This window comes from Pelodiscus sinensis, chromosome 4, assembly GCF_052426305.1.
Source record: "Pelodiscus sinensis isolate ZL-2025 chromosome 4, ASM5242630v1, whole genome shotgun sequence".
Lineage (NCBI taxonomy): Eukaryota > Metazoa > Chordata > Testudines > Trionychidae > Pelodiscus > Pelodiscus sinensis.
The window spans coordinates 111,522,072-111,535,142 of NC_143055.1; the positions used below are offsets into that span (position 1 = coordinate 111,522,072).

The 13,071-nt window shown below is 43.5% G+C and overlaps 1 protein-coding gene across 3 annotated transcripts in view; it reads left to right on the forward strand.

Moving 5' to 3' along the window:
- MANBA (mannosidase beta) overlaps positions 1-3,130 on the forward strand; it is a 57,634-nt gene extending 54,504 nt beyond the window's left edge. For all 3 annotated transcript variants that reach the window (XM_075929670.2, XM_075929671.2, XM_075929672.2), the window contains exon 17: positions 2,476-3,130. In XM_075929670.2, the coding sequence (XP_075785785.2) occupies positions 2,476-2,700 (225 nt within the window). In that variant the 3' untranslated portion in view covers positions 2,701-3,130. The remainder of the gene's footprint in view (positions 1-2,475) is intronic.
- Positions 3,131-13,071: the final 9,941 nt, after the last annotated feature.

A 13,071-nucleotide genomic window follows, 5' to 3' on the forward strand; every position in this document is an offset into this window, starting at 1 on the left:
TGTAATGGCTTCCCACAATCTATACAAAATTTCAGTTCTTGCACCTGCATGTAAAGCAACAGAAAGTGATAATTGCGATTTGTTTATTTTATTGGCGATGGCCTCCGGAGTGCTTGCTGCCTTAGATTCACAGATTCCCTTCGTGCTGTGTTCCTGTTGACTGCTGTTGCAGCTGCTCATCATGCTTCCTAGTCCTTACTCAGAAACTCTTCCTCAGTAGCCACTGAAAAGACACTACAAATGTCAGAATGAGCTTACACAGTGTTGCTTCTGTGGTTCCACATCAGATTTGCTTAGTTAACAAATTAAAAAATGTAGGTCTGATTCTCCTTTCACATCACTCTTAGGCCAGTTTCTTCACACAGGGCTACAGACTCAATTTGGAATCTGAGAAGATAGGTTCTTTCTAGCTGACATCATCAATAATAAAAGCTCTGCAGTTACAATTTACTTTTTGATTCTCCTGACAATGCACAAATTCAGCTCATTCTCCTATCGCTATGTTGACTCTGCAGGGCTAGTAGGAGAAAAATACAATAATTAATTTTGTCCATAAAAGAAGTGAATGTGATTTAAAGTATATACACACAGAAGATCTATTGAGTGAAAGGGTGGCATTTTTTTTACAGAATCACTTTTTTGATCATAACCTCATTTTTAAATACCTTTGTTAACACAACTGCTGCTTTTTGTGTCTTTTTTTTTTTTTTGTGGTATAGTTTTCAGTGCAAAAGCTTATACTGCACATCCAGCAGTGAAAACAGAAGAATCCAGAGCATGTGGTTTCTCTTAAAAAAAAAAAAAAAAAAAAAAGACAGTTTTTGTTGTAAAATGTATTTAATATGTCACTTGGTGATTTTAATATACCATTAATGTTCTGAAGAGATATGCTTCTGCCAAAGATAAATGTTTTGAATCAAAATGTATTCTAGCTGTGTTCCTAAACTGCAGAATGTTATTACTGAAAACTTTACAGTAAAATGTTAAACCTATTATTGAGATCTCTCCATATGTCTTATGAATCAGTTCTAAATATAAAGATCTCCCTTTCTTCCACTAGCAGTAGGTGAGATGCTACATTGCCCTACTTCTATCTTCTTTTACTTTCATGGATTTTTATTGCTGATGTAGCAAGAAGGGCCAAAAACCATAATATCTTGAATGTATAGGTGTTGCCAGGGGACAAATCTATCTCACACCTTGTGACTATGTTAGGATGTCACTGAATGTAAGTCAGGATAGCATTTATCTCATTATTTTCAGAGGAACTGTCCTTATGAACAGCAATAGTGGTAAAATTCCATAAAATCTTTAAACTAGACTATACTAATCTGTAGCAAAGCTATAAATCTCTGTTAAGTTCTGTAGTTTTTGGGATGCTTGGGATAGAATCTTATTGACTTTATCCTGGTCAAAGTTAGGTATATAAGTGACTAGTTGACTAGTCAACTATCTAATAAGCATAAGCTTATCAGATAGTCGAGTAGTGACTCGACTGGTCGCTTCTCCCCACCTCCTCCTTCCACTGCCTTTCTCAGAGAGAGGCAGCAAAACTGGCTCCCCCCAGCACTGTCTCCATGAGAGGCGGGGTGGGGCAGGGATGCAGCGGGGAAACAGCGCAAACAGGGACTGAAGCAGTCCCTTGCTCATTCTGCTGTGGCCACTTCAGCCTTTGAAATATACAAGAGCGCTGCAGGACTCTTGTACATTTCAAAAGCAGAAGCGCTGCAGGGAGCATGGGACTATATGAGAAGCAGCAAATGGGAGGGGAAAGAGCTGGTGCTGGTGGGAAGCCAGGTCCCCCAGCACTATCAGAGGCAGCAGGGGGAGATAAGGGAGGCTGCTGTGAAGCAGCCCCCATTTGTGCAACCAGGGCCAGCCTTGGGCAAGGGCTGCTCTAACAAAGCCCTGACTGCCACGAACAGGGTCTGGTGCCAGAGCAGCCTCTGTTCGCGGTGGCCAGCCTTGTCCACCACAAGCAGAGGCTGCTCCAGCACCAATCCCTGTTTGCAGTAGACAGGAGCTGCTGGACTCAGCCCGAGCGAGGACCCAGTAGTCCTGGCTTGCACTGATTGCTGCACCTTTGCATTTTAAATGTAGTAAGAGCCCAGTGGCTCTAACTGCATTTAAAATGCAGAGCTGCAGTGCAGGTGGCTCCCAGAGCTGGAACGAGCCAGGACTCCTCTGTCCCAGCTCAAGCTGGCTCCTGGAGCTACCCCCTCTGCAGCTCTGTAGAGTGGTCTTATTGATTAGTCTTATAGTCAATACAAATTGTATCAACTATGCAATTAGCCTGATAACCACATTTTAACATCCTTAGTCAGATTATATAGAACAATTGATAAGGCAGGTGGAGAAAAACTTTTTTTAACTAATGTATTTTGAAAATACCTTTTACGCCGATTGGTGCTGTAGTTTTTAATCACACGAACTTCTGCAATAATATTAACTTTTTTTTCCTCCTCCTTCTTTCAGGCCACTATTTCCCAGCAAGGTGACCTGTACGTTTTTGTTCTGCAGACCACAGCAGTCACTCCTTTTGTTTGGCTGGATGTAGGGAGTATACCTGGCAGGTTCGATGACAATGGCTTTCTCATGACTGAGAAGAGAAAAGCTGTGGTGTTTTATCCATGGAAGCCCACCAGCATCAATAAACTTAAAAAATCATTCAGCTTGACTTCCCTGATGGACATTTACTGAGGAAGTTTCCTGTCCTTTATAGGCAATGTTTCCTATAGCAGTAGCAGAACAGAAACCGGAAAACTTCAAAGGAGTGTAATTAAGGCTCCATGTTTGTCACAGAGGTTGCAAGGAGTCAAGGATTCTATTACTTTCCGCCACCTCCATGACTTCTGCAGCAGCCAGTGTGGCTGCCACAGAGCTATCCACCAGCTGCTCAGGTGGCCCCCGGGGACAGTTACACTGGCCAGTGCTTGAGTGGCTCTGGAGCCCGCCACTGCTTCGGCCAGGCAGCTGATCCCAAGGACTGCCTGAGCCACGGTGGGGCCAAAGCTGCTGTCAATTGCCATAGATTAAGCGAAATAGCAGATAAAACGACCACCGATTGTGTAGTTCACGCTGTCATTTGTACATTCCTAGCTCTTGGTTTGATAAAGGGGTTTCCACAGCACCGTTTACATTTAATATGAATCCTTTGTTGAGGGTGGGGCTACTTTCTCAGGTAACTGAAATTCTATATCAGTAGGCTCTGATTACAGCATGGTAACCAGGAAGTGAGGTAAGTAGGGATAGTTTTAGAATCCTGAATATCTCTCTGGCCTTGATTTGTCATATTTGTGTTTTGTATCACTGGGTCTCAGGATGAGGGGATACATTTCAAATGTCTCGTGGGCTTGTCCTAAGGCCCAGATAAGGACCAGCACAACCCTTCTTCTCTTGCAGACCAGGCATAAGACTGACCCCCAGAGTCCCAGTTGGTCCCTCTTTCTCCCCTGAAGTCACATGTGCGAGCCGCTTTCTTAGTGTGAATCGCTGCTTGCCCCCCCCAAGCTATACACCTGTGCCTGACCTCGGAGGCTGTCTTTCCTCTCCGTGCAGTGACCTACAGTATGGGAGTGAGGAAGAAAAGGGGATTGTGGACCAAGGTACACACAAAATGAAGAGATGATGCTGTGACTGTAGCTGAATATATTTTATATTTCACTGGAAGCTCTTTAATTTGGCAACAGGATTGCCTGCTGCTATTGGAGCGGCAGGGAAAAGCTTCTGGCAGAGCGTGTTGCTGCGCTGCTGTTCCCCCATCTGGAAGTGAGAGTGGCAATGCACAGAGCCAACGTCTGTACCATAGGTGTTCCCGAATTGGGGACCCTCGGAGTACAGAGGGTATAATGTATTATGACAGAATTTGTCTTTTGAAAAAATTGAGCTAGTTTTAGTGCCTTTGGCCATAGCGAAGCAGCCCTTCATCTCCCCAAGAAATCTGAATGTGGTTTTATGTGACGTTTGTAAGATTTCTCGCTATTCTGTTCTTCCTTCACCATTTTGTACCTTTACCTTGCCACACTCAAACACGCCTGCAAGTTCAGAGTGCAGCCCTGCAGCACCCTCTGGTGTTTGTCAGAGACTTGAAATGACTATTCCTAGCATGACTTCAGAATGTCGCACTAGCGAGCATTGCACAGTGCTGGGTTAACAAAGGCACTTAAACTTCCTGTGAAGTCTTTGAAATCAAAGGAGCCTTTTGTGAAGAGTTGGGGTGAAAGAGATATCTGCTCTGAGGTGCTCTGAATGAGGAGAGCTTTTGTTTTGTGGTGGGTATTGTACAAAAGAGCCTGTTGTATGTTCCTATGGTATTCCAAGGAAACAAATAATATTGCGTATTGAAATTATCTCAAGAGCATATTTGAGCATTCTAAAAATGTTTGAGTCATTTTTTCCTATGGCCTATCTTACGTTGCACATTTAGTTAATGATCAGTTGTTACGCATTTAGTTATTGATCAGAAAATAATAATCCTGAAAAAAGCAGCTTTTAACAGACTAGTCTGTGGAGTCCTTATGCTGTGAAAAGCAGAGATTTCCAGCAGTTAGAGATGGGAATCATGAACATCAGCAGTGTTTAACCCCCCTGACCCTTAAAGCAGCACCTTAGATTTGTTTGAAATTATCAGATGATTTTTAACTATGTTTCCATCTCTAAAATTAGTTTGTGAGCAAGAAAAACACCCCCACGTTGTCTGTAGCAGCATTCAGGTTTTGAAATGCTAAAATGATATGCTACAGTTGCTTGTTGCCAGAACCCTTACCTTGGCCTAGATAGTATTTTCTGTGCATCATGTTGCATTGGTTATAGTGCTGGGTTTTGATTATGCTGCAGTTAAATCTAAAATGTGATATCTTGCCCAGAAGGAACACCTAACATAATTTTCAAAAAATATTGCTTATATTTCTGTAAAATACTGTGCACACAAGAATGCCCAATTAGATCCTAACTGAGAGTGTCTTTCTAGATTTTCATCCTAGAAACCCAAGATGGAGTAAAATGGAAACAGTGCCCAGATGATAACGGAATCATTGATCGAAAAAAATTTTCAGCCACTGTGAACGAAGGCCCATATTCAAGTAACATGCTTAAACACCTGCCCAACATTGTGTATTTGCTTAGTTACTAGCACAATCAGAGCCTAAATCTAGCTTAGGAATTTATATGTCTCTCTACCGTCATTCCACAGCATCTGAGAACCTCAGTCTTTTAATGCATTTATCTCCTGAGTAAAATTTGAGTCCCATATTTCCTACATCTTTCCTTACTGTGACATTATATTACTTTAAGCTCTTTAAAACAATTGGCTGAATCTTCAGGCTTTGCTATAATGACTCGATTGACTGGAAGAGCAGGAGAACTTGTAGATTCCACAGGTAAGAGCTGCTTAAGAACAGGTACCCCCATACAGAAAATCTGAATGTAAGACTAGAGTCTGGCAGCAGCAAATGCTGGAGGTTAAGGTCCATAGCTGCAGGGTAGCCACGAATTTTGGATGCCTTCATATTTTAGGTGTCCATCTTGAGATGCCAGGTGTGTGATTTTTTTTTTTCCCCCAAAAAAGCTCTGAGGGCCCCAAACTTTGCATGTGCAGTTCTCACTGGCTTCAAAGAAAGCACCTCTGGAAATCAAGCCTTTAGTGTTTCAAGGTGAGCAGGGGCAAGCAGTGAATGTCCCTGAAAGTGATGATCTAAAAATTTTCAGGGTGCAGCTGCTTCCATCTTCCTGTGATTAGCAGCCTTTCTGCCTTGGGCAGGCATCGTGTTTGTTTCCACCATAGTGGGAACATTACAGGCACTTCCCTTCCCCAGTGGTTTCTAATGTAACCCTTTGTGTTCAGTGTTCTCAAGTACTGGAGGAGCATAAAAAGTACATTCATGGGTTCTAGTTCTGGTTTTTCTCATGGATATTTGCACTGGGATTCAGGTCTGGCTCCCCCTCCTTTAGAGTAGCTAGCTGTACCAACTACATAAGCATTAGCAGTCCTTGTGCTCAGGGATTTATGTGGACTCTGATTAGGGCTACTCTCCACAATGGGCAGGGAAGGCTCTGTGATTCCCTTCCTAATATTAGCACAGGACAAGCCAAAAAACAGACTTACCCAGGACCGCACAAGAAGGCTATGGCAGAGCTAGGAATAGAACCCAGCTTGCCTGTTCCCCCCAGGCATGGATCTTAATCCGCGTCCTCCCTGTCCTGTATACAAGGAAGTTCTCTGCTCTGATGATCTGTCGTGACTACTGCAGCTGCTGAGCAGATTCATCGCTGATTGCAAGTGCCTCAGTGCAGGAGGAGAGCGGCTCTGTCTGTTCTCCTGCTAGGCAATAAGCAAGATAGGGAATCGGTGGCTGGATTGGTACTCTGTATTGGCTCTGTTGTGGGACAGCTGGGGAGCACCGGCGACTGGGTTCATGGCTTTCCAGCCATGGGAATGAAGGAGGCAGTAGTTGAGTCTGAGATGAGTCCTCCTTTGGTGAGCAAAGACACTCCTCCCTCATTTAAAAGGAAGGGGAAGAAAGCATCAGATAGGCCTGGCTGTGGGAAGGAGAGTGCAGGATCAGTGGGTGGTCTCAGTGGGTCAAGGTTGGAGTCCTAGTGGCTCTATAACCGTGGTCACCAACCGGTAGATCGCGATCTACTGGTCGATCTTAGGGGCTCTAAGAGTCGCTCTTGAGCCCTCGCTGAACTGCGCCTGCACAGTACATTTAAATTTGATTTCCTCATTTGAGGAGCAGCCACTCACTGAGCAATAACACAGGTGAGTGGCTGCGCAGAATGGTGGGAGCTGGGCGGTCAGGAGGGCTGAAACACCCTGGCCAGCTGGCTCTGGCTTTCAGCTGAAAGAGGCTGCCCCCGCACTCCAGCTGATTGGGTGGCTTCTCTGCGCCTGCCCACGTGGAGCGTGGGGCACCCTGGCTGAGCGCCATGGTCGACACGGCATAACCTATGGGAGGAGCTAGTCATCCTGGGTCTCAGCAAGGTACAGGTCTCATTGCCAGTGTTGCTGCACTTTGTCACAGTAACCCAGAGCTAGCCTGTGTTACACCTCTGTGAGCTGGAAATCACACGCCTAGTGCTAAGTGTAGGCATCCACTTAGAGTACATCCACATTAGCAAAAGGTGTACAAGGAGACAAGTAGGATATTGCAGCACTTAAGTGATCACCTTTTACACTGCACATTTTGCCTAATGCACCCTACCTTGTGAGGTCTGGACCCACTTTAATCCACCCCTTCGGTCACAGATGATGTGTGCCTGGCAAATGCTCTAGATGCTAAGGCTTAATGGAGACAGGCAAGAGCATCCTTCTGTCCTTATGTAACTTACCTTTAACAGTTCAGTGGGGCAACTGAATTATAGAACTATGAATCCTGAAAATGTTTCCATTTCCAAGCCAAAGGGGAATGAAATGGGTTTTGTTAAATAGGCTGAAACCAGTTCAGACATGTCATGCTACAGAGTAACAGGCAAGAACAGTGGTTGACATTCAGGTCCCTGAAGTCAAGAGACCTAGGACAGGTCCTCTGTTATTCATTGACTTACCATTGTCTTGATGGGTCGCTATTATGCAGCTCTTGATCACAAAGCTCTTAGGGGAAAACAGAGCTAGAGACCTTCTATTGCTTTTAAAGCAGACACCTGTCCAATTTAACAGACTAGGTGTGCTAACAAATGACAGACTTGCTCCTGGCCAAATACAAAAACCTAGATAAGAAGTCTGACAGCACTTGGAGTTATGTTTAAAATCCTGTGAGACTTGCAGGTGGATTTCGCCGAGGGAACAACAGCCACGGATCAGCAGAGTCCAGGCTAGAGCTAACCCCGGCAACAGGAAAGCCCTTCTAACCATTTCTATTCAGAAAATGGCCATCACAGCTGGAGTGGAAAGAAAACACAGATCACAAGTCTGTTTATTGAACTGATACTTACACAGACGGCACCACATGTGCTATACCATTGAAGACAAAAGGCCATTAGATAAAATAATAGAATGGGATTTGTTCCACTCTGCATACTGTTCATCTAGAAACGAGGTGTATAAGAACAGTGGAAATGACTTACACTTGGTGCTCTGAAGAAGAGACTCAGAAATGGTAAAAATAAGGATGTCAGTTTTGCCCTATGTTCTGGCAGTGGCCATGATCCCATCCTGATGATAGAAATGAAGCACTGTTTATCATCCATGTATCCTTGTCCATTCACTCACTTCATGGAATCCAGTAGCTGTTCTAGGTTGCCTAGCTTATGAATTTCATATTTCAAGACGATCATCTCACTAGAATGAACAAAATCTGAGGGAAAACTCTGCTAGCTGGGAACTGGAGAGATTCAAGAATTTCAAATCTCTTTGGCAATCCAAGCACAGTCATCTCATCAGCTCTCTGAGGTACAATATTGACTATTTCTGAAAGAAAGCAACTCTCTTACTTTTGTAAACATGCCTCTAGGGTAGGGGTGGGCAATAATTTTCCCAGGGAGGTCACTTCATTAATTTTGGTTCATGGTCTTGGCCCAGCTCCACTCCTTGGAAGGGGCAGGGCCAGGGATGGAAGGGGTGGGGCTGGGGACTAGCTTTCCCCCAGAGTTGGCTAAAGCAGGAGGCTTTGGATTGAAAATATAGCAAAGGGCTCATAGCTTCTGCCCCCACCGCTACCGTATTGCCTGGCACTTGCCCAGGGTTGCTGCAGCTATTTACAAGGCTCACGGCTCCGTCCTCACAGGATACTGCTATGACTGTGAGCCATTTAAACAGGGTCCTTCTGCCTGAGGTATCAGCTGGAAATTCAGTGGCACAGGCAGCAGGGTATGAATAGAAAGCTGCCAGATGCAGTCTGTGGGCCAGATCAAAGTGTTAGGTGGGCTGGATCCAGCTCCTGGGCTGCATTTTTGCCCAGCCCTGCTCTTGGGGTGCCATAATATGTGTGGCCTTGAACTGCACAGTAATGCTCTCAGGCCTTGAACAAGGGACTATAAGGCAGCAGATGCCTGTGGCCACTCAGTCCCTTCTCAGTCACCTGCAGCTTGAGGGGGAGTCTCCTGCAGTGTGCCATATTCAGCTCCCTGCCTTTTCCCCACTGCACAAATCCCCCTTTTCAAATTTTTTATTTTATTTTTTATTAATTTTTTTATATTTTATTTACGTGTTTGTGCTCTTGGTTGGGGAGGGGATCCCCCTTCCAAATTTGACCATTTCATTTGTACTGGAGCACAATGTTGGGCCTAAAACCCCAGGGCGTAAGGCCATGCTAGTCTTGTCAAGGGGCCTTAGACTTTTCCACCCAGTGATGGACACTCAAGTTTCTGGTGGTGTTCGTGGGACTCCCATATCCCCTCAGAACCACAGACATTATCCTTTAAGGTAGATCTAAGAAAGAGAGAGAGGCGAGCTGAAACCCCCATTAATGGAATGTATTCTAGTTTCAGAGGGGTCCTCTGCCCCCTGCCTGGCACATGAGCCTCAACATCACAGGCTACTTTCAGTTACTGTTACAGCCTTGCCTGTGGCCTTGGATGTAAAGACTAGAAAGAACCAGGGAAACAAAGAAAAGAGGGTAGATCATCCCATAATACCCACTCTTGGGAGTTTACGGTCTGTCACACAGGACATGACAGGTGGACAAACAGGCAAATCAGTGAGTTCTAGTGTGTCAGGCATCTGATTCTATGTATGCATGGGACTGTACGGCAGCACACTCCTTAGCATATCTAGATGTCCATGTGCTGAAGGATATGTTAACTTCCTTTGCACATTGTACCTCTACCCTGCACATATGCCTGTCCCAGTGCCCTAAGTCCTCACTGTGTTTCAGGGTAAGGCAAGGAATTTAAGCACAACTTATTCAAGATGTTTGTTCGTTCAACTGTACACAGACAGTTATTTTTTGTTTGGGTATTTTTTGTTTTTCCAGGTTGAAAGATCAAGGATTTGATTTCTGGACACTTATTTGAGGAAGAAGTTTAATTCAGATGTGCTAATAACCCTCACTTTACCATCTGAAAAAAAGTAGTGGAGGATTTGCATTGTTATGTTCAGGAAAGAGGTGAGATTTTTACTGATTAGTATTACATATAACAAATGGCACTTGTGAGTGAAGTTCAGTATAGTCCCAATATAGTGTCAATTTTAAAAGAATAAAGCCCTGAAAAACTAGTTCAATGAAATTTCATCTTACCTCAGGTGCACAAACTTAACACCCAGTTTTGCGCCATTGTTATGGCAGTTACTGCTAGAGCTCAGAATGGGTACGTCTAAACTACAGCCCTCTGTCAGCCGAGGGATGTAAATTAGACACGTCAAAAGTGCAAATGAAGTCGGGATTTAAATATCCCACACTTCATTTGCATAATGGCAGCTGCTGTTTTTTTTGAAACAGGGCTTTTCGAAAAAACCCGGCAGTTTAGATAGAGCATTTTCGACAGAAATGCTCCGTTTTGTAAGATTCTGAAGACACTTTAGATACGTCTAATTTATATCCCTCTGCCGACAGAGGGGTGTAGTTTAGATGCAGCCAATGAGTGAATGTCATCTCAATGAGTGGAATCATCGGATTTGTGCTGTGAGGCAGCGAAAGTTTTTGAGACTTGGCAGGTGTTGCATTGCATAATAGCACATGCATCATATCATAATAATAATGCAGACCAATTCCAAAAACTTAATAGCTCCTCAGAAGCATCTTTTTCTATTATTGAAAGTTCAGGTGAAGGCAAATGCTTGACAAATGATACCCCAAAGGGAGGGCCGATGATGAGAAATGAAAGAAAAGGAGAAGGTGGAGCGCATAGACGTCTAGCAGAAGGATTTGTTGCTTTATGCTTCTCAGCAATTTTCTTCAGTGATGTTGGCAGTCAGATCATACATAAAAATGTCCACACTGGGTCAGGTCAATGGTCCATCTAGCCCAGTAACCTGCCTCACACAGTATCCAGGGCTAGATGCTTCAGGGGGTGTTAGTAGCACAGGGCAATTTACATCCTGTCCCAGCTTCAGATTAGAGGTTTAGGGAAACCTGGAGCATGTATTTGTGTCCCTGACTGTTTTGGGTAATAGCCTTTTTTTGATTGAATCGATTTCTCTACAATTATTTTTTAAATCCAGTTATACTTTTGGATTCCACAGATTGACTATGTGCGATCAAAAAGTCTTCCTTTTGTCTGCTTTTAAGCAGCTGCCTGTTGTTGAGTGACCCCTAGTTGTTGTGTTATATGAAGGAGTAATTCACGTTTTCCTGTTCACTTTCTTGACACCTTGCAGGATTTTTTTTTTTTTTTTTTTTTGCACAACAAATTTTCTCCGGCAGTCGCTCAGGGCCGCCAGTTGGTTAGGACCGGCCTGACTCCTTGTGTGAAAATCTGTCCATACCCATAACTGTTTTCATTGCCTATTTCTGCACCTTTTCCAAATCTCATATCTTTTTTGACATGAAGTGTTCATAAATGCATGTAGGAATTGTAGTGAGAGCTTATCATACATACATTCATTCATTGCATTACATTGCTGACAGGGTTGGGTTAAGAATATGTTTGACAAGAAGGAAGATAGGGTTGTTGGAAAGCAAATCAGATGTTGTCTTCATATCTGCATGCCAGCTTTTGTAACCAACTGCTTTTGTATTATGTTTCAGTATTGGCAGTATTCAGAGCAAGATGAGATATATGGATCTTAATATCTCAACACTTCATATCCACGATGTACTCTTCAGAGATCTCTTTTTTTTTATAACAGGAAGAGAACTATGAAAGAATCTTCTAAAGCCCGACATTAAGAGCTGTGCACAATGGGCCACACAAAAGCAGAAATGGTGTTTAAGTTAATAAGGAAGCATCTCTGGGGGGTAAAGAATGTTTTTAAATGTATCCTGTAGCCTCAAGGCCAGTGAGATGGTGAGAAGTGAATCTGCATCTTATCATGGGCCCTTAAATTAGCTTGATGCCCTTATTCCACTGCTATCTCCTTATATCTCCAGTTATCTAAATGAGGTATCTCGATGAAAATTACAATACCCATAATCGAAAACCCTTGGGAACAATGAAACACCTTCATTTGTAACTGATTCCATCTACGGCAGTGTTTCTTAAACTTTTTAAGATGGAGAAACACCAAACAATATTTTTTTTAAATGAAGAACACCAAGGATTTTTTGTTGAGCAAAAAAAATAAATAAAAAAAGGTTGGGGAGAAAGCTATTGAACCAAAAAAAAAAAAAAAAGCTTGCCTGCCCCTTTAAGGGCAGCCACTTTGAACTCTGTTTTTCTCCGAGGCACACATCTGACTGCCTTGTGACACACCAATGTACAGTGGAACACAGTTTAAGAAACACTGATCTTTGTGGAAATGGGTAGAGAGGTGGAATCTTGTTTTTTGCTCTCTGGTCTTATACCCAGAGATCATAGTGTGTCTTGATACCACATGCAAAGGCAAAACTTGACACAGTCCTGAAACTGAACCGTTGTGGGAGCAGTGGAGGTGTAAGCTACACACCCGCACCAGCCTTCCATCTTGCAAGTCTTCCAGTAAACCCTCTTCACTAATCAGCCCCAGCACCCAGCAACCTATCACCTATGCCAGGGTGCTCCAAACTTCCTGTTGTTTTTCCCTGGGTCCAAAATCCCATGAGCTTTTCTATCAGCCAGAGATTGTAGAATATAGTGAGTCACGGGATGATTTTCTGTGCGTTTCAACAGAAATGAATCATAACCACTAATCTGGTTGATGAAGCAAAGGCATAGAAAGACTGAAGAGGCTTTTACAAACCAACATGTTTATAAATTGTAATGTTGTTGTTACTTGTCTTCCTCCAGTGTTTATACTAATAAAAAAGAATTTGCCTCAGGTTCTGTGGTGGGAAGATCAGCAAATTCTCATAAGAGCTCCTGAGCTGCTTCATGGCCAAATTCTATCTGGGATCTGTCAAACCTGTGCTACTGTGCATGATAGATACCGAGGGGTCATTATGTACTAGTGCAAGGCATAGGAGTACTAAAAGTCCATTCGAGATGCAAAAACAAACAATATTTAGGAGTCTGTCAGTTTCCGATACCAAGCAACAGGAATCACGTCTCTATCTAGAA